At 36.1% G+C, this 25,480-nt stretch overlaps 1 protein-coding gene across 2 annotated transcripts in view; it reads left to right on the top strand.

Moving 5' to 3' along the window:
• The window catches only part of LOC143225637 (sarcoplasmic calcium-binding proteins I, III, and IV-like), a 28,408-nt gene extending 3,207 nt beyond the window's left edge, over positions 1-25,201 (top strand). For both annotated transcript variants that reach the window (XM_076455419.1, XM_076455417.1), the window contains exons 2-7: positions 6,538-6,597; positions 12,408-12,460; positions 16,075-16,188; positions 18,323-18,455; positions 21,045-21,142; positions 22,746-25,201. In XM_076455419.1, coding sequence (XP_076311534.1) covers positions 6,549-6,597; positions 12,408-12,460; positions 16,075-16,188; positions 18,323-18,455; positions 21,045-21,142; positions 22,746-22,913 — 615 coding nt within the window. In that variant the 5' untranslated portion in view covers positions 6,538-6,548 and the 3' untranslated portion in view covers positions 22,914-25,201. The remainder of the gene's footprint in view (positions 1-6,537; positions 6,598-12,407; positions 12,461-16,074; positions 16,189-18,322; positions 18,456-21,044; positions 21,143-22,745) is intronic.
• Positions 25,202-25,480: the final 279 nt, after the last annotated feature.

The raw sequence follows: 25,480 nt of genomic DNA, 5'->3' as shown, positions 1-25,480 counted from the left end.
TGTGTTTTTTGTGTGTTTTTCATATAACAAAGCCACAAAGGGCTATCTGCTCAGCCCACCGAGGGGAATCGAACCCTGATTTTAGCGTTGTAAATCCGGAGACATACCGCTGTACTAGCGGGGGGCCGGTTCAGTTGCAAAGACCTTTGTACAGATAACGTAGCACTCTTATTTCGCGTGCCCCCCTGATAGTACAGTGGTAAGTCTACGGATTTACAACGCTAAAATCAGGGGTTCGATTCCCCTCAGTGGGCTCAGCAGATAACCCGATGTGGCTCTGCTATAAGAAAACACAAACACACTTCTTTCACATCACACTGTTACGATTAAAATAGAATATACATTCCAAGGTTAAATTTTATTCTGGGTCGGGCTGTCGTGGTCTTGTGGCTAGAGTTCAACGATTCGCGTTCTATTGGCGTGAAATAAAACTGCGCTCCGCAATTTGGGGTCGTAGATGCGTTATAATAGCACCCACCGTCAGCTCTTGGGCTACTCTGATTGGCTGCTGTTGGTTAGGTGTGACGGGGATTCGAACTCGCGACCTTCAGAGTACGAGTCGAGCACCCGAACCACCTGGATATGCTGGACCATCCGAGATTTGTGGCCGTTTCAACTTTGCCGCCTCAATACTACGAATGATGGATCAACATAGCGAAGAGGTCGACATTAAACTATACGAAGCAGATGCCAAACGGAAGTGATGTTTGGTGCTGAGCGTAGCACGGGCACCTTTGCACCCGACGAATGGTTCTTTTACTACAGGCTTAAAACTGGGTAATCATGTTTTTTACTGCTTCACGACGTAACGTGTAAACCTAAAGTAGTGTCAATATCAGTGAAATAAACATATTAGTTAATGCGCACACGTGCAGTTGTTACATTTCCGTGCGGCCTGAAAGTACGTGAACAAACTTAAAAATCAAGAACGCCGATTCAGCTCGTACATAGCACAGCGGTTAATGGCAGCTAACTTTTAAAATAGATGTAAAGACCTCCTCTCAGAGATCACATCGTGTAAGTGCAGAACAATGTACACTTTCTATTTTAGTACTCAAACTTAAAGGGGGTGAGAGACGAGGAAAAGAAGTGGTGTTTCAAACAAGATTTTTACAACATCGCTGTTAAACACCAGGGCAACTTTGGTGTCCAAGATTGTGAGAATACAGCTGGAAAAAAAGAGATGCTTAGCAAGTTTGTTTTTTAAACCTTAAACACTGTACATGTAATATACTTTCTTTAACACCTTCAGCTGGAAGAATATTTGTGAAGTCATTTTTATAATTTCAATGTGTAATTTAATAACAAAATGATGATGTAGTGGTGTCAGTGTGAATAATTCCCCCACACGTATAAAATGAAATTGGTCCCTTTACATTTATTTCCCCATAAATGTAGTTACGATTCTGCCTGATTCAGGTCTCCTTCTGCAGCTACGTAAGCATACTTACTACTCTGTTGTTGTTTTTGAATTTTGCACAAAGCTACTCGAGTGCTATCTGTGCTAGCCGTCCCTAATTTAGCAGTGCGAGACTAGAGGGAAGGCAGCTAGTCATCACCACCCACCGCCAACTCTTGGGCTGCTCTTTTACCAACGAATAGTGGGATTGACCGTAACTTTATAACGCCCCCACGGCTGAAAGGGCGAGCATGTTTGGCGCGGTGGGGATGCGAACCCTCGATCCTCAGATTACGAGTCGCACGCCTTAACACGCTTGGCCATGCCGGGCCTTACTACTCTGTGACAACGGAAAAGGTTTGTTTTATTTTAATAATTTTGTATGGTAAGTTATTGAGGATGAACAAGCTGATGTTCTGAAAGATATTCTAAAAATAGGAAAAAACTTGCATTAGCGATAAGCTTTCAATAACCAGAAAATGAGCTTCCAGTCATTTATGAGAGTACATCCGGTAATAAGATAACCAGAAACTGAGCCTGACAACGATCTGTCAGTGTGACATATTAACCAGGACCTGAACCTGACAACGATCTGTCAGTGTGACATATTAACCAGAAACTGAGCCTGACAACGATCTGTCAGTGTGACATATTAACCAGGAACTGAACCTGACAACGATCTATTAGCGTGCTAGTTGTATTAACCAGGAACTGAACCTGACAACGATCTATTAGCGTGCTAGTTGTAATGACCAGGAACTGGCCTTGACAACGATCTATTAGCGTGTCAGTTGTATTAACCAGGAACTGGCCTTGACAACGATCTATTAGCGTGTCAGTTGTATTAACCAGGAACTGGCCAGACAACGATCTATTAGCGTGCCAGTTGTATTAACCAGGAAATGGCCTTGACAACGATCTATTAGCGTGCCAGTTGTATTAACCAGGAAATGGCCTTGACAACGATCTATTAGCGTGCCAGTTGTATTAACCAGGAACTGGCCTTGACAACGATCTATTAGCGTGCCAGTTGTATTAACCAGGAAATGGCCTTGACAACGATCTATTAGCGTGCCAGTTGTATTAACCAGGAACTGGCCTTGACAACGATCTGTCAGTGTGTCATATTAACCAGGAACTGAACCTGACAACGATCAATAAGCGTGCTAGTTGTAATGACCAGGAACTGGCCTTGACAACGATCAATTAGCGTGTCAGTTGTATTAACCAGGAACTGGCCTTGACAACGATCTATTAGCGTGTCAGTTGTATTAACCAGGAACTGGCCAGACAACGATCTATTAGCGTGCCAGTTGTATTAACCAGGAACTGGCCTTGACAACGATCTGTTAGCGTGCCAGTTGTATTAACCAGGAAATGGCCTTGACAACGATCTATTAGCGTGCCAGTTGTATTAACCAGGAAATGGCCTTGACAACGATCTATTAGCGTGCCAGTTGTATTAACCAGGAACTGGCCTTGACAACGATCAATTAGCGTGTCAGTTGTATTAACCAGGAACTGGCCTTGACAACGATCTATTAGCGTGTCAGTTGTATTAACCAGGAACTGGCCAGACAACGATCTATTAGCGTGCCAGTTGTATTAGCCAGGAAATGGCCTTGACAACGATCTATTTGCGTGCCAGTTGTATTAACCAGGAAATGGCCTTGACAACGATCTACCATCGTGCCAGTTGTATTAACCAGGAACTGGCCTTGACAACGATCTATTTGCGTGCCAGTTGTATTAACCAGGAACTGGCCTTGACAACGATCTGTTAGCGCGCCAATTGTAATAACTGGGAAATGAGACAGATATTCAGAATTAATAAAGTTGATAATTACAAAAAATAATGATTTGCACGTGTATAAACGTGGAATAATAATAAAAGATACAATTTTTATAAGTAATTGTTTTTTTCATTAAAAATAACAACAACAAAACTACAGAAGGGCAACCTGAACATAGCTGCTTCTAATTTTGACCTTCCAGACCGAAGAGAAGACAACTAGTAAACACCGCTCAATCCATACGTTTAGGTTACTCTTGTATGACCAGTAATGGGGTTTGAATGTTACTGTTATTCGGATCCAGGAAGGGATCACCCCATTTCACAGACTAATCAGGTTAACCGCAACACCTTGCCCAACATTTTCTAAACTAACTATTGAATTCGTTTGCACATGTGTGTATATATTTTTATTATCCACAATTAATAACGTTACAGTAGAATAAAATAATATCTATAGGTTTCAATACATTTTCACGCATAACTGCATAACGGATTGTGATAGTATTACACATGATTGTAGTAAAAACGCAAGATAATGCGCGTGATACATTCACTTTATACAAATACTGATAGTTATATAAAAACTACTCGTAGCAGACAGAGCTGAAAGTAATAGTAACAAAGACGTGATGTCAGCATACACATCGTAATGGCGTGCCATTATAAGTTCTAAAGTTGTAACGCTTGATTTAAAACCTAGATAATTCTTTACAAACGTGTCTTAACTCTGATACAGTGTGATTTAACTTCATGAAAATCTTAACAGGAAGTAATATATAATATGAACATCAATGATGACAAGAAAAAATATGGATAATAAAAACGTTTTAAGATACAATTAGAAAAAAAACTTTTAATAACCACATCAACTGTCGATATATATATAATATAACCATAATATATATATATTATAACCATAATTTTAAGCCAAAATTAAACAAAATACGCTGCATTTTTTAACAAAAGATCCTAGGGTACAAGCTACACACACACATACATATATAAGTAAACATGCCAATGTGTTTTTGACTTTATTAACAATAAAAGAATTGGATTGGAGTTCTTGTAAGGCTAGCCGTCCTAATTTAGCAGTGAAAGAGTAGAGGGAAGTCAATTAGTCATCACTACCCACCTCCAACTCTTTAGCTGCATTATAACGCGCCCCCACGGCTAAAAGGGCGAAATTGTTTGGTGAGATAAGCATTCGAAAACGCGACCCGCAGATTGCTAATCAAGCGCCCTAACCACCTGGTTAACACTAAAAGAAGACCATGTAAGTGATGTGTTTACTGTCACACAAACTATGTAGGGAAGAATCTATAAAAGACTGAAATGTTTTGTTTTGTTTGGAATTTCGCGCAAAACTACACGAGGACTATTTGCACTAAGCGTCCCTAATTTGACAATGAAAGACAAGAGGAAGGCAGCTAGTTATCATCATCCACTGTCAACTTTTGAGATACTCTTTTACCAACGAATAGTGGGATTGACTTTACGTTATAACGCCCCCACGGCTAAATTGGTATGTCTGGTGGGATAGGGACCACCCTCGAATTTGAGTCAAACACCCTAACCAATTGGTTGTGCCGGTTGAAAAGTAAACGAATGATAGGGTCTGTACTATTGTGTGGTGGTTAAGGTACTCGACTGGTAATCCGAGGTCGGGGGTTCGAATCACTGTCATACCAACATGCTCGCCCTGTCACTCGTGGGGGCGTTATAATGTAACGGTCAATTCCACTATTCGTTGGTAAAAGAGTAGCCCAAGAGTTGGCGGTGGGTGGCGATGACTAGCTGCTTTCCTTCCAGTCTTACACTGCTAAATTAGGGACGGCTAGTGTAGATACCCCTCGCGTAGCTTTGCGCGAAATTAAAAAAACAAACAAACTATTGTGTGGAGAAGAAATAATGGTTTTGTTTATAACCACGACGTCATCCCAAACCACTAGCAAGAATGACAAACATACAAACAGAAAAATAATGAAACCATTTACATTCAACTACTGGCAGTGTGATTTCATGAAACATCCACTTAAAACCCACGTCAAGGAGGAAAAAATGTCACTTTCCTATCTTTAGAAAATTTAAAGTTTGTCGAAAGCAGTTTTCACTTTCCATTTTCTCAGAAATGTACCTAAATCGGATTACCTTCCTGCATAATAATAATTATTAATAACAAACTAATAATACACTAATCTTTTTACTTATTTCGTTTTCACTAAGATCATACTTCTACTTAGACTAAGGTATTATTATTATTAAATTTATTTTTTAAAATCATGATTTTACTAGGGGGCGCAACTTTCATTAGTACTTCAGCTGTATTTGTTTTAACAAACTGTCAAAGAACTTTGTTACTTGAAAGGTTTTTCCTTCTGTGGTTGAAATGGAAGTAGTCAATATTATGGCAAATGGAAATCACTATGTATGGGTAAATAAAATTCTGGCGTCAGTCTTTACAATTTGCTCGAAGTTCCGTGATCACTGCTACGCTGTTCAGAGCAATGTGTCTTAAGTGTAGGAATGTAATTATCATTACAGGAAACGGGTTCTAAGAGCACAAACAAATGAATAATTTGAGCTTGTTTTTTTCATACCATAGATTTTTTAACTTTATATGGTAATAAACTGGAAGCAGTCTGATTCATTAACAAAAGTACATTGGAAAGACAAAAATGAGCTGTACATTTAATAGCAGAGCATAGAATAATGTAAGAACACAAAATCAGGATAACATTTAATAAGATATTTATCAATATATCAGAAAAGATATATGTAGGAAGGATTTATATATTATAACAATTATCAAACAATATGGACAATTGCTCAAACGTGATTTTCTAATAATCAAAATAACGTTACGCGTAAAGTTTAATTTTGGGTTTAGCGGTTAGCGTATTTGTATTTTGAATTCAAGGATTAACGATTAGTGTCATGTTTAGCAAAATCCTACTTCGTAATTTGAGGTCGTGTATGCGCTTGGAGTGACAGTCAAATCCCAGCATTCAGCCAGACAAAAGTAGTTTGAGAATTGGCAGTGGGTTCTGTCAATTGTCTGCTTTCTTTTTAATCAGTTGATTAAGAGTTGGGGACAACAGATAGTATTCTGTGCAGTTTTGAACGAATATTCTGAAAAGAACAAACACGTTTGATTTTAGTCGATGTACCGTTTCTAGATTTGGAATTCATGTATCAGTTGTTTATTAATAAAGCAACAGCTCAAAAATAAGAAAGTGTGGAGCTAAACATTTATTATGTATATCGAAAATTTAATAATTTATGATTACACGAACCTAAAGTTTCTGAATATTATTTTTAAAAACTTTTTTTTTTACCCTTAAAGGACGTTAAAACATGTCGACTCTTCGACACAAACACCTCTACATGTTCCATAAATTCTGGGGTAAGTAGTTTGATTTATGTTTTAAGTGTTTCAGTGTGCAGCGTGAAAGTATTATATTTATATAGAAGCAGCAATAATGTATTATATATTTACTCTTATGGATATTTCTTTACTAAGATATGTTACCACTTTCTGTTTTTAAAAGAGTACTCACGCATTAGTCAAATGAGATTCTTTGTAACAGCGATGCTGAAAATCTCTATACAAATCAGAACCTTGTTTAGTTGTTTCTTTGAAAATAAGTACAAAGCTACTCGATTGGCTAGCTATCTGTGCTCTTCCCATCATAAGTATATAAACCAGGTTTCTGGCGTTGTAACTCCGCAAAAGAATAGAAAATATGTTAAACCTAGCTTTAAAGGCAGGTGTATAAATTATACGATAATAAATAACACAAAACTTAGAATTCATATGATTTTTGTGTTGAAAACATAAATGTCATTACGATTCAAAATGAAGGTTTCAAATTACTTCGACATTTAGCAGTTTTAGGAATACTTTTCAATTTTATTTATGAGTAGTTTCACACTAGTTTTATAGATTTTCATGTTTGGTAGCATCGACTGTAAATTCTTACTTCGAAAACGAACGCTCAGGAACAAGTCCAATGATATGACTACATTGACCATCGACTGCTTACTTTTACACCTGGTGTCGTCAGTTGTTACTACATCTTCAGCCTTCAATTTGGCCTGAAATAAAGAAATATTCATCACTGCAGGAGTGGAACAAGTATTCGTTATTCTTCGCTTCATGTAGAAGGCCTAAGATGAAAAACAGTTAGAAAAACGACGTTCACCCAGCGTTTCGTATATTATTTGGATAACATCAACAAATCATCAAAAAAATGACAGGAAAACATACTTTGAGACTTTCCCCGGTCGCGATAAACGAATCCAAATTTAGGAAAAGAAAAAACGCCAGAGCTGAAACGGTTTGAATGTACCAGATTACGAAACCATAATCCAATAATATGATACAATATAAAAAAAAACTTCTCTCGATCGAAAAAAAATTTAGTCATAAGATAAATCTGTAAAATTCCTTGTCAGGAACATAACAAGAAAAGGGACTGTGGTGTTTGTAGATGATGTTTACCTTTGGATTCATCCTCGAATAAAGCAAATCATATTATCTGGATGTGAAGAAATGATGATGAAAGTGGAGACAGAAGAGTAATGAGAAGAACAAGTGCCCCGATAGGTCAAAATGATGATGAAAGTGGAGACAGAAGAGTAATGAAAAGAACAAGTGCCCCGATATCAAAATGATGATGAAAGTGGAGACAGAAGAGTAATGAGAAGAACAAGTGCCCCGATAGGTCAAAATGATGATGAAAGTGGAGACAGAAGAGTAATGAAAAGAACAAGTGCCCCGATAGGTCAAAATGATGATGAAAGTGGAGACAGAAGAGTAATGAGAAGAACAAGTGTCTGATGATGATGAAAGTGGAGACAGAAGAGTAATGAGAAGAACAAGTGCCCGATAGGTCAAAATGATGATGAAAGTGGAGACAGAAGAGTAATGAAAAGAACAAGTGCCCCGATAGGTCAAAATGATGATGAAAGTGGAGACAGAAGAGTAATGAGAAGAACAAGTGCCCCGATAGGTCAAAATGATGATAAAAGTGGAGACAGAAGAGTAATGAGAAAAACAAGCGCTCCGATAGGTCAAAATGATGATGAAAGTGGAGACAGAAGAGTAATGAGAAGAACAAGTGCCCCGATAGGTCAAAATGATAATGAAAATGGAGACAGAAGAGTAATGAGAAAAACAAGCGCCCCGATAGGTCAAAATGATGATGAAAATGGAGACAGAAGAGTAATGAGAAAAACAAGTGCCCTGAGAGGTCAAAATCAAATTAAAAGAAAGCCAGGTGTATGATATTGATTCTAGAGATTATGGAAACGCTGAAACCTCTAAAACCATTACTGCTATATACAGCTCTATCTTTTTTTATATTATAGCAAACCGAAATTCGATACCCGTGGTGGGAAGAGAAGAGATAGCCTTTGGTGTAGCTTTGTGTTTGTTTGTTTCGAATCTCACGCAAAGCTACACGAAGGCTATTTGTGCAAACTGTCCCTAATTTAGCAGTATAAGAAGAGAGGAAGGAAGTTTACCAAAGAATAGTGGGACTGACTGTTACATTATAACACCACCACGGTTGAAAGGACAAGCATATTTTGCTGGGACAGGGATTCGAACCCGTGATCCGCAGATTACGAGTCGAGCATCCTAGCCACTTGGCCATGCCGGGCCGTATATTTTTGCTTAACTATAAACAAAAAATAGCCATACAAGATGAATTATTTCTTCGTTTCACAAAATGATAAACGCTAGACATTTATTAAGACACAAACTCGTTTTCCAGTTCAAACCTTTTATCATTTCGCTACTCTTTTAACTTAACATAGTCGTATATTGTAGATCCGTGAATAACGCTGGATTCCATGAAACAAAATTTCATCAAACATGGTGTATAAAACTGTGAATACCGCACACGTAATTACGGATTTTTATGTTTTATTCAACAGCAGAATGAATTTTTAAGTTGGACATAGTTTGATAAATAAAAAGTACAATTTATTTTCTGTGCTCGTAGAATGCAAAACGGTTAAATTTTACCTTCGACTGCAGCAAGTGGCGGATAACAAGCACTCACTCTGTCACTTCTAATATTTATAGTGATAGTGGCGCTATCTGATGTGAAACGAAAGAAATAGAAACCTGATAGAACTACAAAGTCTTATAGTAAACTGAAAAGAATAATGTTACCCCAAAGTCTTTATTGCAGTACAAAATAAAATAATATCGCATAATATGGGGACTTTTGTTCAAACTTTATAGCAAAACTGAGATTCAGATAGATATATATACTTAGTTAAAGGTAGATTGTTAGAAAGACAGAAAAATTGTAAAATGACATGCTGGATGAAAAAGACAAAAAATATATATAACGTCTTTCAAAGTTAAAACATCATCAGGCGAAGTTGTAAAATTATTTGATTAGCTTGATATTAAAATGTTTATTAATTCTGCATTTTAAGTATGAGGCTTAACTTAACACAAATTGCGAAAATCCTAACTTTTTATTTTAATATAATGGTCGAACAAAACAAAAACCTAAAACATTGATTACAATGTTTAACTGAATATATATATTTTAAAGATACCTAAAACCATCTGAGAGCAAACCTTGCAAGCACGTCATCTGTTCTATAGAAAAATTTAATTAATTCTTGTTTTGATTATTGAAATTAATAAATAATGTATCGATTTCTTTTCTGGATAAAAACATTAAGTTATATTTAGTAAGAATATCTAGGCTATATAATTATGATTCTACATCATATTTAATTTTTAGGAATATTATATAATGTTAGTTTGATTGATGTTAAAATAATATCTATTTTACGTGATAAAATTATGTTTTTATATTTTGAATAATAAAGTTACAAAGGTTAGATATGTGAACATAACGTATTTAGTGATTCATTCCACTTTCAAATAATTCTGTTGTTTTAAGCGTATCGTTGTTCAATAGTACTGCGAATTATTTTAAATGTGTCATTTTATCATAATATCAAATTATAATCTATTTTTGGAAATTGTTATTCATGAACGGTGTAAAAATGCATCTATATTTTGGTAAAAATATACTGGTATTTAAAAATATATTTTCTTTATTTTGAAGATTAAAAAATATCTCCGACTTGGTTCTTACGTTGATGTTCCGTTGAGATGTTAAAACATCATTTTTTTCCTTTGTTGAATCAAGTATATTTTGATTAATAGGTAATGTTAGTACTAACACAAGTAAGCAAACAAAATGTTCTTACATGTGGCCAGATGGTTGGGGCCCTGGACTCGTAATCTGAGTGTCTCGGGTTTGTATATCTGTCACGAAAAATATGCTCCTTATTTCAACCATGGAGGATTTATAATACTACTGTCAATACCACTATTCATTGGCAAAAGAGTAGCCCAGGAATTCGTGGTTGGTGGTTACGGTTAGCTGCCTTCCCTCTAGTCTTACACTAATAAAGTAGAAACGGTTAGCGCAGATAGTCCTTGTGTAGTTTTACGTGAAATGCAAAACAAACAAACATTATTCCTACATAATGAAGAACATTCACCATTCGTTAAACAAACCAGAATGTGCTGGCTTTTATACATTTTGCAAACAAAAAAACAAAGTGTGAATATTCTCAATAAGCAACAAACAAGATCACAAGGTATGGTTTTCCCTATTTATTTGTTTGTTTGTCTGAATTTCGCACAAAGCTACACGAAGGCTATCTGCGCTAACCGTCCCTAATCTAGCATTGTAAGACAAGAGGGAAGGCAGCTAGTCATCACCATCCACTGTCAACTCTTGAGCCACTCTTTTACCAACGAATAGTGGGATTGACCATGACATTATAACGTTCCCACAGCTGAAAGGGCGAGCATATTTGGTGTGATGGGGATTTGAACCCGCCACCTCAGATTACGCGTCGAGCGCCTTATCCCCTTGGTCACTATGGGCCTTCTCCATACTAATAAACATTTTTGTGATAGAAAACCAGAAAGGTTTTGACATCTGTAAAGAAGAAACGTTGTTCGCTCATGTACAGGTTCTTCAACTTTGATATGGAGTTTTTGAGGATTTCTTTATCTTCTGAGTCTCCTGATGAAGTAGCTGTTGTTATAGAAAGCTCGCTGACTTTGTTCACGTGCATATACACAAGATCGTTAGTATTTCTAAAAGTGTTATTGAATATTTCATATTATGGATCAGCAATGCACCATATTGATTTATTTTTGATAAACACAATTTCAATTTTCCAGGTATGCCTGTGGTATTCTTAGGGATAACAGTTCTTCATGAGTGTCAAACAGATTCGCTTTATTACGGAGGATTGATTGATCATGAAAACTCTGAAATAGCTCAGTTTAACTTCCGTATTTTTCGGTATATAAGACGCACCCCTATTTTTTCCTATCTTCAGGGAAAAAAATAACAGTTATCATTAATTTATTTGTTCAACATCAGTATAATTTTTTATTCTTTATAATATTTCAAAAGTAATAGAGGCATAAATATTTTGACCTTCGGTGTATAGAACGCAGGGGGGTTAACCCCCCCTTTTTTTTAAAAAAAAAAGTGCGTCTTATACACTGAAAAATGTGATAAATGACCGAGTTTAAGGTATAGACATAAATAGACTAGACATATTACGTTAAGTATGACTCTGTTTTTATTAGATACAAAACAAAAACCGTATTTTGCTTAGACATTGCAGGATTAACAGATCAGCCAAGAGATTTTTTCACGAGATATGTTTTTCTGTTTAATTAATTACTGTTTTGACCAAGTAAAACGTAAATTCTACACTCCTTATTACCATAAAATGGATCTATCCAGGACGACACGCATTACACGTGACTTTTCGTCACGACGAAAGTTAAGGATGTAACCTCTAGTCTAGATGTTATCCATTAGACCAGTAATGGCATTGCTGTTGTAAACCTATAGCACACAATATACGAAGTTACAACAATACGCCTTTTTTCGATTCACGTTTATCACCCACTGGGACAGCGGTAAGTCTACGGATATACAACGTTAAAATCAGGGGTTCGATGCCCCTCGGTAGACACAGCAGATAGCCCGATGTGGCTTTGCCATAAGAAAAACACACACACACGATTGACGTTTCTGTAAAGTGATTTGCGCCTTTTCTCTGCGCTACTGTCACCTGTTGACAAAGATTGTTAATGGAGGTTAGAAAATCGTAGTCCTAATATTGAGTATCTATTTACAGATGTGAACGGCGACGGTGTTTTAACGTGGGAAGATTTCCGGTTGCTTGCTGAGGTAAGAAATTTGAATCCAATGTGACATAATTTAAAATTAATTTAACAGTTAGTAATTACTTATACTTGAAAATTTCAGTATATATATATATATAAAGATTTTTGTTTTATTTAGTATAATGAATATAATTTGAGATCTACCAAAAATAATAAATGAAAAACGAATGTTATATATAATGTTAGCCAACCTCTGTGGGCTGAGTTAGACTATTTGTAGGCCTATCTCCTAAATTGTCAGTTTTTATGGGTCTAATGTTGGTTTAATACTGCGCGGGATGTAGCCAGATGGAGTTTCGAAGGAACTCCCTAATATTCTGGAACACCTACAAAATTAGTATTGTCTAAAAAAACAAAAAGTTTGTATTGTTTAGCGTTACAGCTCTGACCGCCACAAAGAGCCAAGTAGATCATCTGTAGGCCCGTGTCAGAAATGGTTAGCCTAATTCAGGGGTTCCCAACCTTTTGGCACTCACGACCTCATACCTAAAAGTTTGAAACCCATGTGACCCCCTACTTAGGGCTTACTATCAGCAGCTTAATTTTTCTTTTATTTTCTGTGAATGAGAGGGAAAGAAACATCTAACAAAATATTTTAAAATTCTGTAATTATTTATTAGCAAATTAAATCACATTGGTCCAACCTGAATTCACAAAAAGAACATATATTTCTTAAAATAATATTAACATAGGTTTGAACAGCTATCCAACCCAGCTAGTGAGATGCCTGATGTTGCATTTCAGCAGCAAGCTTTGAAATTCGTGGCCGAGTGTTTGTTGGAGCCAGTCCCATGTCATCTCCAACATCTAATCTGTTCCTATTCTTTGTTTTTATATTGACAAGAGTGGAAAATCCTGCCTCACACAAGTAGGTAGAAGCAAATGGAACAAGGACCCGTAAAGCTATCATGCTGACTTTGGAGTATGACTGATACATAGCGCATCAGAACTGGGTCACGGATTTCACCTTGAAGAGATCACAAGCTGAAGAGTCGTTCCTTTGATCCAGAAATTCATCTTGGATATCATCTGGGATGCTGGATACATCAAGTTCAGCACAAAATGGGTTCTTTACCAGGGCCTCCTGTTCCTGTGATAGCTTAGGGAAGTAACGCTCAACTTCCTTTTCTAGAGACTGAAGATGTTCGGTAATCTCATCCTTGAGGAACTGATCCAGTTGGATCTGAGACTCATCCGTCACTCCACAAAGTTTTTCAAACATAGCGATGTTTCCAAGATTGGTTTTCCGACGCCAGTTCTGCAGTTTGGAAACAAAGTCCCGAAGACTATCTTGGAAAAGGAGAACATGTGTTTCCCTTCCTTGCAGCTTCAAATTGAACTTGTTCAGCTGGTCAAAAATGTCGGCTAGATACGCAACCCTTCTATTCCATGCTTCATCTTCGAAGTGAGCTACAAGATCTTTCCTTTCTTGAGTCTCCAGGAATAGCTTTATTTCATCTTTCATTTCAAAGACACGATTAATAACGTTTCCTTTCGACAACCAACATACTGCTGTGTAGAAGAAAAGGACTTCGTGGTCAGCATTCATGTCTTTGCATAGTTCTTTGAATAGACGAGTGTTGAGTGCTTGAGTCTTCACATAATTTATAATTCTGATTACAGATTCAAGCACTTCCTGTAGAGAGGCAGGGAGAGTCTTACTGGCGAGAGCATATCGGTGAATCATGCAGTGGATGCCCTTTGCTTGAGGCGCTAGCTTCTTCACTCTCGACTGGAATCCTGATTTCGATCCCAGCATAGCCGGTGCCCCATCCGTACAAACCCAACACACGTTTTCCCATTGAAGATCTTCGTCTTGAAAAAAAGTTGAAACTTTTTCCATGACATTATCAGCTTTTGTTGTGGTTTCAAGTGCACTGCAGAATAAGAATTCGTCTTTGATGTCACCTGAATTAATGTATCTCACGAAGACAAGCAACTGAGAACATGAACTTACATCTGTTGACTCGTCGAGCTGAAAGGAGAACAAAGGGGAACCCTTGATTTCAGTCAAAACCTGTTCCTACACATCCATAGACATTTTAGAAATGCGCCTCTGTATAGTATTATTTGACAGGGATACTTGCTGCATCTTCTTTGCACTGGCTTCTCCAAGAATAAGATTTACTGCTTTCATCATGCAGGGTTTAAGAAGTGTTTCTACAATCGTTTGAGGCTTTTTTTTTGTTTAGAAATTTCGAATGCAATCTCATATGAAGCTTCCACTTCGGCTGCACTCTGCTGCTAAAACGACCCACTTCTATCGATTCTTTGGCTTTTAAGACACCGTTCATGCCGTTTGAAGAAATCCAAACCCTTCTATGCCTGTTCTGGATGTTTCTTCTCGAGATGACGCTTGAGTTTTGATGGTTTCATTGACTCTGCACTCAGGACAGCATGGCACAAAACACACTGTGCTTTCTCGATGCCGTTGTTGGCAAGCACAGTGGTGAAGCCAATGTTGAGGTAGCATTCTGAGTATCTGCGCCGTTTAGCCATGGACACAACTTACCTCTACTGCTTACTTATCTCCTTGTTAAAATAAAATAAAAATGTTGAATAATGAACGCTTTGGCAAATGTAGATCTTACACTGACTACTTGTGGGGGTTGCAGATAGAGTAATGATGGGGTAAGTGTTGGGAGGGAAGGGAGCGTGGCCAGTCGCGTGATTCGTCATCCACCAATCAGCAACGGACATGTGACTCACGTGTCGACAGCGAGCACACACACACTTAATCACAGCTAAACAGACACGCAAGCATACGTACATGCGCGTGCACTCACATACTCGCTACTCACTAGTACACACACACATACAGTTGCAGACACATACACATTCACACAGGCACATTCATTCACAGGCACGCATACATACACCCATAATATCAACAAATGACATTGAACTTACGTAGCACACGTTTTGCTTTGCACCGAAGCAAAAAAAATGTAAGAGCATGAAAATGTAATTGATGAAATAAAATTAATGTTATCCCAAGCTACTTCTAACAAGGCTACGCGACGACCCCCTGGAGAGTCGCGACCCACCGGTTGGGAAACCCTGGTCTAATTGGTTTAGATAAGTGAGTGAAGACTTTCTGTGAGAATGTAGTTGCATGTGTTTTCTTACACCCACATCTGATTTTAGCTTTGGAAATCCAAAGACTTACCGCTGTCCAAGCAGGGTCAAGACTTTATGAAGTCTAAGCTTCCAGACTTAATAACAAATACAGTTTTAATTTTTTTACATGATTGCTACATTGTTCATATTGTGGCATTGAATAATAGTTTTCAGTTTTTCTTTCCTTTGTAATAGGTTTCGTGCAAGCTTACTATTAGCCACAGTGCGATGATTTCAATCATTTGTAGGCCTATCTCATAAATAAGAAAATAGTTCAAAAGAAAGACATTTTGGGCAAACTGATGCATGTATCTCTGTTCTAATTACACTTTCTGTACTGTAAATAAGTAAAAAAAAAGAAACAAGTGAAGTTTAATATAGTGTGAAACACAGAGGTTTTTTTTCTAAAATAATGTTTGTATTTTTTACGTAACCGATTTGAATACGAAAACTATAACCGTTATTGCTATTTCAGCTCATTCGCTTATCTACTTGCAGAAATACGCAAAAATTCAACGTAGGGGCAAATTAGAAAAAGATGTTTTTGAGAGGTGGCAGTCGATACTGGAAAAATGGTGGAACGAACTGACATCTTACGCTGACTATAACAAGGTAAAAACAAAATTATTCAAAGCTCATATACATTGAAGACAACGATAAATAAGATTGTATAATAATACTTTTCTTGAACTACTAATTGTTAAACAATTATCACAAGTTTTTTTTTAACAAGTAGACAAAATTCAAATTATTCTGTATTTTTATTACAGACAGGTTCAATTTGTAAGTTAAGGTGAAGTTTATTTGTGCCCACTAAACAGTTTTTAGTTAAACTAGATACGTGTGTATTGCAAGACAAAAATTATTCCACCTTTTTCGCCCTTCCCTCCCTCCTGTTGACTCAGTAATAAGTTAGGAGGTTTACAATGCCAAAAATTGGGTTTCAATACCCATGGTCGGAAGAGTATACATGGTCCATTGTGTAGCTTTCTGTCTCATGACCAATTAATGAGTTTCAGACTGATAATATTGCTATTAAGGGAACTAACAAAAATAAGGAACTTCGTAAAACTTATCAATGTCTCAAAAAGAATCAACAGAATAATCTGTAGGCTAAATGTTTGTAACAATACTGTTGATGTTGCAGATAATATTGTTTTTGTGTTTTGTTGGCAGTTTCTTGTTAATTATTTGATGTAACGATAATAGATTAGTCTATTTCTATCTTTAAAGCTTTTACAAGTTTGAACACTGTGATATTTTTAGACCACGTTTACAAATTACGCTAACTGCATTATACTAATATCAAAAAATAAACTTACTTGTGTTACTTCACGGCTGAAACGAAAACATACTTAATGCACGCCTTACTGGCTTGAAACAACTCACTATTTTTTAAATTAACCCTTAAATAAGTTGTAGTTATAATCTCTTCTCGAACTTCAAGAAAACTGACGGGCCTGGCATGGCCAAGCGCGCACGGCGTGCGACTCGTAATCCGAGGGTCGCGGGTTCGCGTCCGCGTCGCGCTAAAACATGCTCGCCCTCCCAGCCGTGGGGGCGTATAATGTGACGGTCAATCCCACTATTCGTTGGTAAAAGAGTAGCCCAAGAGTTGGCGGTGGGTGATGATGACTAGCTGCCTTCCCTCTAGTCTTACATTGCTAAATTAGGGACAGCTAGCACAGATAGCCCTCGAGTAGCTTTGTGCGAAATTCCAAAACAAACAAACAAACAGAAAACTGACTCAAGATTATTAAATTCTAGGCCTTATCTTACAACTTATTTGATGCTAACATCATGCGACCTCTAACTAAAATCTAGCAATAAAAAGTAGACCACTTCCTCAATAAGAAGTATTATCTGTTTTGATTGATATTTAGACATGTATATGCATACCCATGATAGTAAAAAATAATTAAGATAATAATGATTCATTGAATCAAGTGAAAAACACAACATATACCGCTTCTCTTCGAACAACTCCAGGGTTTTATTAAGTTTTTATTCATGGCATTTACATGTATTTATCTTTTTATTAGCATTAAGAAAGTCTTATAAGTTTTGGATTCGAATTCTTTTATTTTCGAACGTTCCGAGATACATAAAAGATGTAAAACATACGTTCTTCGAGCCAAAAAGAAAAGTCATATGATAATACCAAATTTGGTTTTTGAATTATCATTTAAATTGTAAAGTTGAAAAGTGAAAACTTTTACTTTACAAACCTTTGGAGTAAGTGTGTGATGTGATTCATATTTAGTCAAACACTAGAGTAATTTGAAAGTTCAATGATATATATTGATGAATGTTTTAACTCAGCTTTATATATTCTATATAGTATAAACATTTATAACTCTGCTTCTTTATATAGCAAGAAAGGTGTTTCTTTGTTTTGAATTTCACGCAAAGCTACTCGAGGGCTATCTGTGTTAGCCATTCCCAGTTTTGCAGTGTAAGACTAGAGGGAAAGTAGCTAGTCATCAACACCCACCGCCAACTCTTTAGCTGCTCATTTACCAACGAATAGTGGGATTTACCATCACTTATAATGCCCTCACAGCTGAAAGGGCGAGCATGTTTGGTGTGGCTGGGATTCAAACCCGCGACCTTCAGATTACGAATCAATTGCCCTAACTACTTGGTCATGCCAGTCTTCCAACTAAAGGTGTTAACTTATTAGGTGATGATAATATTATATCTTGTCTGGTTGATTTGTTTTTCACACTCTCTTCTTTTATTTCAGGATACTATTGTGGAATTTGACGAGTGGCTTCGATTTTTTGATGAACTAGGAAAAGCTACGAAATGTTTTAAAGATCTGCCAGATTTTCTACAACTTTATTTACACTTGTTTTTCCTTGTTATGGATTCCAACAGTAAGTATTAGTAGTTAAAGTATAAAGAAAACAAAACTTTGAAAGCTGTATAAGAGCTAATGTGTTTGTTAAGACAAGTAGGTTAAAACTGTAGATTTGCACAGTATGTTTTATAGTATCTAACTTGTTGCAACAAATGTCTAGATCTATGAGGTAAACCTTGCGTTTCGTTAAGGACTAGCTGTTTTGCTCATAAACGTATCACAGGTTTGTGCCATGGATGCTTGTATATTGAATATAGTTTAATCGGGAAAAGTGAAGTAACGTTTCTTTGTTTGTTTTTTGAATTTCGCACAAAATTACACAAAAGCTATCTGCGCTAGCCGGCCCCTAATTTAGCAGTGTAAGACTAGAGGAAAAGCAGCTGGTCATCCCTGTCACACGAAACATGCTTGCCCTTTCAGCCTTGGGGCCATTTCAAAGTAACAGTCAATCTCATTATTCGTTGGTAAAAGAGTAGCCCAAGAGTTAGTTGTGGATGGTGATGACTAGCTGCCTTCCATCTAGTATTACACTGCGAAATTAGGGACGGCTAGTGCAAATAGCCCTCGTGTAGCTTTGTGCGAAATTCCAAACGAGCCAAACTTACGGATGGTGACAATAGTGAATTATCGAAGCGCGACTTTAATTTTTTTGTTTTTAAACAACATTTATCTTAGGTAAGTTCTTTAAATATTTCATGATTAAAAAAGCCGATATTTCATGAAATGTCACGTTGACAATTCCAAAGAACGAGGAATCAGAGACAGTCTTAATACGCCGTAAAAGAAACAATTCAAGTTTACTGATGTTGTATACCGTCTTACTTCCCAAACACGGTGTTTAAAATATTAAAACCCACAAACAAACATTTTATAATACACAATTGAAATCTTTTCGCTCGAGTCAAACACCCTAAGTCGGCAACCCAAAGGAGTGTTGAGATAGAACAATGTAATATGGCAGCTTCTTTGAGGGATGCACCACTTGTGATAGTTAACTTAAAGTTTACTGTAAACGTAGATGCAGCAGATTTTTTTATTTTAAATCAAGTCATTGTAAAAACACAACGTTTAAGTTTTAAACAAATGTATTTTATCTATCAACGTTCCAAACAAGTACTCAACCTTTAGTAAGAAAATGAAACTTTGTCTGATGAAGATGTAACTCTTAACGTTGTGTGAATACTAGTTCTTTTGAAAACTGTCTTTCTTGTTTCAAGTCCACCTTGGGCATTAATTGACTGTCATTTTCCAACTTCTGAAAGTACAAAATGTGTTAAGAGGCATCAGGCCCCGAACCCTGACTTCTGATCCATAGACCAACATGGTAGTAACTAGGCCTCGCTCAACTGAATAGTTTTATGTACTTTCCTGTCGTTTTCTACCCTAGAAATTTTCAAGCTTTTAAATATGTGAAATAATAGTAGAAATCCTCAACCTATGCTGGGAGAGTTCTAACAGCTCTGTGAAACTATTCCAAAGGGTATAATAAAATGTGCCCTATTAACAATGATCAGTGATAAACAGTGAAGTTCTTGTGGTGTCACAATAAAGTATAGAATTTGTACATTTTAAAAAACATGTTCTATATATGTCTGGTTCTTTCTCCCAATCTCTCTGTGTCATTGAACGATCTCCAGTGGCACAGAGGTTTGTCTGTGAATTGCCTGTGGTGGGCAGAGCACAGATAGCCCATTTTGTAGCTTTATGTTTAATTCAAAATATAAACAACAATTGTCACTGAAGCTTGGAATTAGTCTATTTTTAGACTAGGTGTTTCCAATCAATTACAGATGTTTATCACAAAACGAAGTAATACATTGCTGCTAGTCAATGCATTAGTATGGATAAAGGGATGAAGGCACGTTTTAATCATGTTGCATTAATTCATATCAAATTATACAAAGGTTGATGTTAACCTTTGAAATCTTCCCCTTACATAAATTTTGGTCACAAAGCTTATGTAAGGCTAATTAATTAGGTTACACTGTAGTTTTCAATCAGTATAAGACATAGATTATGTTTGTACGTTTTGAATCTCATGTTTCAGCAGACTGTGACATTTTGACTGATATATTTCACGATATAATGTTTTATAATTTTCAAGTAAAGCTACACAGAGAGCTATCTACACATTTCCATTCACATTTTTGAACTGATAGATTAAAGGAAAGGCAGCTAGCCAAAGTAAGCCAAAGTCAATTTACTTTTGTTAACCTGAAAATAACCTAAGAATGTTGATATGTTGTTCTCTGCTTTATTAGTAGAAGTGTTAATACACATACCAGTCAGTCATCCTGAGATAGAAAGCCAACTTTTAAGCTGCACTTGCCTGATCAAATAATTGGATCTGACTATCACTCTTTGTGCACTGATAACCTCATTGGGCTGTAACAGTATGTAAACCACAAACTTGCGAATTTGTAATATAAGTATTTTAATTACTAGACCACACCCCATTCTTTAACCTTACACTTTTAAAATAAAATACATGTTTATGTAATAACTATGCCAAGTTTATTTTCTGTCATTTGTGTAATTGTTTTTGAATTGTATTATTTACATAAGATATTTTACATAAATCTAAAATAAATGTGTTTTCTTACAGAGGATGGTTTGTTCTGTGTTAAGGATTACAAGAAGTATCTCACCAATCAAAATATGGATGTTAACCGAGCACAAGAATGTTTCCAGTTTATGTTAAATGTAAGTTCCTGTCATCTCTAGAAATACAAAATATAAGACGTTTTACAAGCAATTAAAACATTTGTGTTTAAAAAGACCACACTACTAATACATTTGACTTTTTTTGGTGATAATTTATTCAAATACTTCAAGATAAACTATAGTATTATATACTACAAATTATAAGTTTCTCTCGAAACCTTTTGTTTTTATATAATACTGATCCTCATTATTGGCCCAGAATGGCTAGGTGGATAAGGCAGTCGACTCGTAATCTGAGGGTTGCAGGGTCGAATCCCCATTACACCAAACATGCTCGTCCTTTAAGCCGTGGGAGCATTATAATGTGATGGTCAATTACATTATTTGTTGGTAAAAGAGTAGCTCAAGAGTTGGCGGTGGGTGGTGATGACTAGCTGCCTTCCCTCCAAACGTACATTGCTAAATTAGGGACGGCTAGTGCAGATAGCCTTTGTGTAGCTTTGTGCAAAGTTCAAACCAAACCAAATCATCAATATTTATGTCCCTAAGCCTATAATATTATATGCATACAATTACAAAAGCGATGAGCAGTGCCTAAAATCAGTAGAAGTATTGAATAGAGGTCTAGACTGCAGTTCTTCTCAACTAGGTGTTCACCCAACGGTTAATAAGGTTAGAATCAGGGTGAAAGTGTTATCGTTATCAATCATACTCTGGTTTGACTAAGATTGCTTTAAAAGCGTTAGGTAAAATTATTCTAATATTTTTTGTACTTCTACACATTCTACTTAACTTCAATCTTCTCTCTCTTCACATATTTTTAAATATTCATTTCTTTTCACTGTAAGGACCCTTAATATTTTTATCGTTTTTTTCTCAACATTAATGATGTGTGTTTCTGTTGAATATCTTACAAACTCATTTTTGATGCATGATTGATATTAGAAAATACAAAATATATAGGTGATAAAAACATACTTAAATTTATAATTTTATTTCAGTTATGCTGGACTTTAACGTCAAAAGTTTTCACGTTAAATTTATTGATAAAACAATAATATCAATTATTGTATGTTTTCGTGCTTTTTGTTTTGAATTAAGTGAGCTGTTGTGAAAAACTTATAAGAGTAATTGATACTGGAAAAGGTTGAGAAGCATTGTTTTAGAGCACCCCCCCACCCATAAAAAAAAGAGAGTATTGAGTTTGTTTTCAAATTCGAGCAAAGCTGCACGAGGGCTATCTGCGCTAGCCCCCTTAATTTAGCAGTGTAAGACTAGAGGGAAGGCAATTAGTCATCACCACACACTGCCAACTCTTGGGATACTCTTTTACCAACAAATAGTTGGATTGACCGTTACATTATAATGCCTCCACGGCTGAAAGGGCGAGCATGTTTGGTGCGACGGGAATTCGAACTTGCGACCCTCAGATTACGAGTCAAGAAAAGAGAGTAGAAACAGTGGTGTATTTAGGTAGGGGCTAGAGGGGGCTCAGCCTCAGGCCCCATGGTCTTAATGGGAGCCCATTGGTAATTCTATTCTATATAAAAATTACATAGGATGTAGGGCCCACAAAACCTTAACTTCGCCACTGAGTAAAAATCAGTAAAAGTCTCAAATGCTTACATTTCATTTATTACAGGACGAAGACAGAGGCAACAGTAATGCTATGACATCAGATAGATTTAAAGAACTAGTGTATGACTACTGGGTTTCTAGTGATGCAAACAGTCAAGGAAAATACATCTGTGGTCCGTTCGATTCTGCAGTGATGGATGAATTAGAAAAAATGGTCAAGAAACGTCAATGATTACATTTACACTTGATAAATTCAAGGGTTTTTTTTTTTGGAAAACGTTGTGCTATTTCAAATTTTGTTTTGTAGTAGCTTATTACAATGAAATATTAATGTTTTTTTCTACGATAAATTTATCCTTATATAAGATTTTAGCCCGTGATTAGACTTTTAAAAGTACAGCACTATTGTCAGTCAAATGAAAATCTACAAAGCTTATTTCCTTTTGCATTTCTCTCTATATCTATTGAAAATGAAATCAGGGCAACCAGACCTTATACTTTCCAAATGCTTAACATTACATTTGTGATCATTTTAGGGATATCCAGAAACTTTGTGTTTGTAATAGCTTTTGCTGATCTCACAGATATGTTTCCTTAATCAAAAAGAATACTTGAAGAAATAAATTTTAAATGTTTTATAATAATTGTTATTGATAGACACGTGACATTTATGTTTTTTTTTTTAAATAAAGAACTTCTTTAAAACGTATTCACTCGCGAGTGAGGAAATATTAGTTACACTTAATAGTTCAGTTTGATCACACTTATCTAAGGCAAATAACTATAATGATTGAGAGTCGAAAACCTTTCGTTTGGCCTGTTTTTTCTGAGGTATGATAGCCTCCACTTGGATCATCGGTATGTTTGCAGTCTGATATCTGAATTTCATTCTACTTAATGGCCATAGCAGATAGGTTAAGATACCTCTGCGCTGCAATAATCAAACAAGCCAAAGCTTTATGAAGAAATAGTTGGTGAATCTTAGATTTATGATTTTTCTTGTCACAGATGATTATAGGCCATTACTTTTTAACTGTTAAGCAAGCTGTCTACTATTAATTTGCAAGAGGTCTTCACTGACAATGAATTTTTATATAGACACATTGGTTAGTTGTAGTCAGTTCCTTATTCGAGCAAATCAAAGTTTGTTGATAATTGTAATGCCCTTTCTTCAGCCATGCACCCCTGTGGCACAATGGTATGTCTGCGGGGTTATAATACTACCAAAAACCAGGTTTCAATACTCGTGGTGGGCAGAACACAGATAGCTCTTTGTGTAGCTTTGTGCATACCTAAACAAAAACAATTCTTCAATCTTATTTAGATGTTAACATTTGTGGTTTAGACCGGAAGGTTTCAGGACTAGCTTCAGGTTTTTTTTTATTATTCAGTGCATTAGTGGCCCGGCGTGGCCAAGCGTGTTAAGGCGTGCGACTCGTAATCTGAGGGTCGCGGGTTCACATTCCCATCACGCCCAACATGCTCGCCCTTTTAGCCGTGGGTGCGTTATAATGTGACGGTTAATCCCACTATTCGTTGGTTAAAGAGTAGCCTAAGAGTTGGTAGTGGGTGGTGATGATTAGTTGCCTTCCCTCTAGTCTACCACTGCTAAATCAGGAACGGTCAGTGCAGAGAAGCTTCTCGTGTAGTTTTGCACGAAATTCGAAACACATCCATCCTTTGCGCGCGCCCAAACTACTTCAAATAGGCTCTCTAAATATGTTTGGACATTTGTTGTTATTGGTACATTTTTTATCAGTGTGAAGTGTAAGTCATCTTTCCAGATTGAACCAGTAAGAGGTAGTTTTCATAAATTTAACTTTTTCAAATGTTTCTTTTTTTTCTATATATATAACGTCATATGTTGCCGCTATAAGTGGAAATTATATATTTTTCTAAAAGTTAAGATACATTCATTTGTTTTGCACGTATTCGTACAAACACATTTTAGTGTGGTATTTTTAATTAAAGAAGAAAAAGAAAATAAATTCACAATAATATTTATTAAGTCAAAACAATGAAAACCAGAAATAATTCGTGTTTTATTCATCTATATTTTGATCGCCATCAGAAATAATGTGATTTGGTTAGGTAATAAATTAAATAATATAAAACATCACGTGGTACAACACTCTATAGAAAGAAAACGTTCCACGTTATTCACTCCGTTTATGTAACAGCGCGTTAAAACAGCATTTAAAAGTAAGGTAGTTATAATAGCATACAGTCTGCTTCCGAGTATGATGAAGCTGGACGCGAAATTTATATAACTTTTTTTTACTGGTTGTTCACAAGAGCATTATTTTCTCAAATCCAACTGATGCCAGTCTAGCATGTTCGAGGCTTTTATGTACATTGATAAACTTTAAAATGGCCTACAAATGCCAGAAATGAGCAGTTTATGCAATAACACCTGAATCATAAGGGAAAATTTCTCTGTGTTTTTGGCCTTAATTTGCCTTTTGTAACCTACAGAATAAAACAATATGTACAATATATATATATTTTTTCTACCTAAAATTTGGTTTCCTAATTTTCATAAACCTAATATGGCAAGGAATACTGCTTTCATCTTGACAGAAAATTTATCTCAAACCAACCTCTACAGTTTTGTTTGGTCAATAGCCATGGAATTATAAGGTAAACAATTTTTACAATTTGTACTTATATTGGTGGGTAATGCTAAGTGATTCTTTGTGCGTTCATCGAATAATGTGTACTGTAGACGATATAGTAACTTCAATGTTATTTGACCATGATATTTATTGGATGTGAATGAATATATATCATGATTACTCA

The sequence above is a fragment of the Tachypleus tridentatus genome, chromosome 9 (assembly GCF_004210375.1).
Source record: "Tachypleus tridentatus isolate NWPU-2018 chromosome 9, ASM421037v1, whole genome shotgun sequence".
In the NCBI taxonomy this organism is placed as follows: Eukaryota; Metazoa; Arthropoda; class Merostomata; order Xiphosura; family Limulidae; genus Tachypleus; species Tachypleus tridentatus.
Note: the sequence above shows the minus strand (reverse complement) of the source record. Positions and strands in the feature narration are given on the sequence as shown.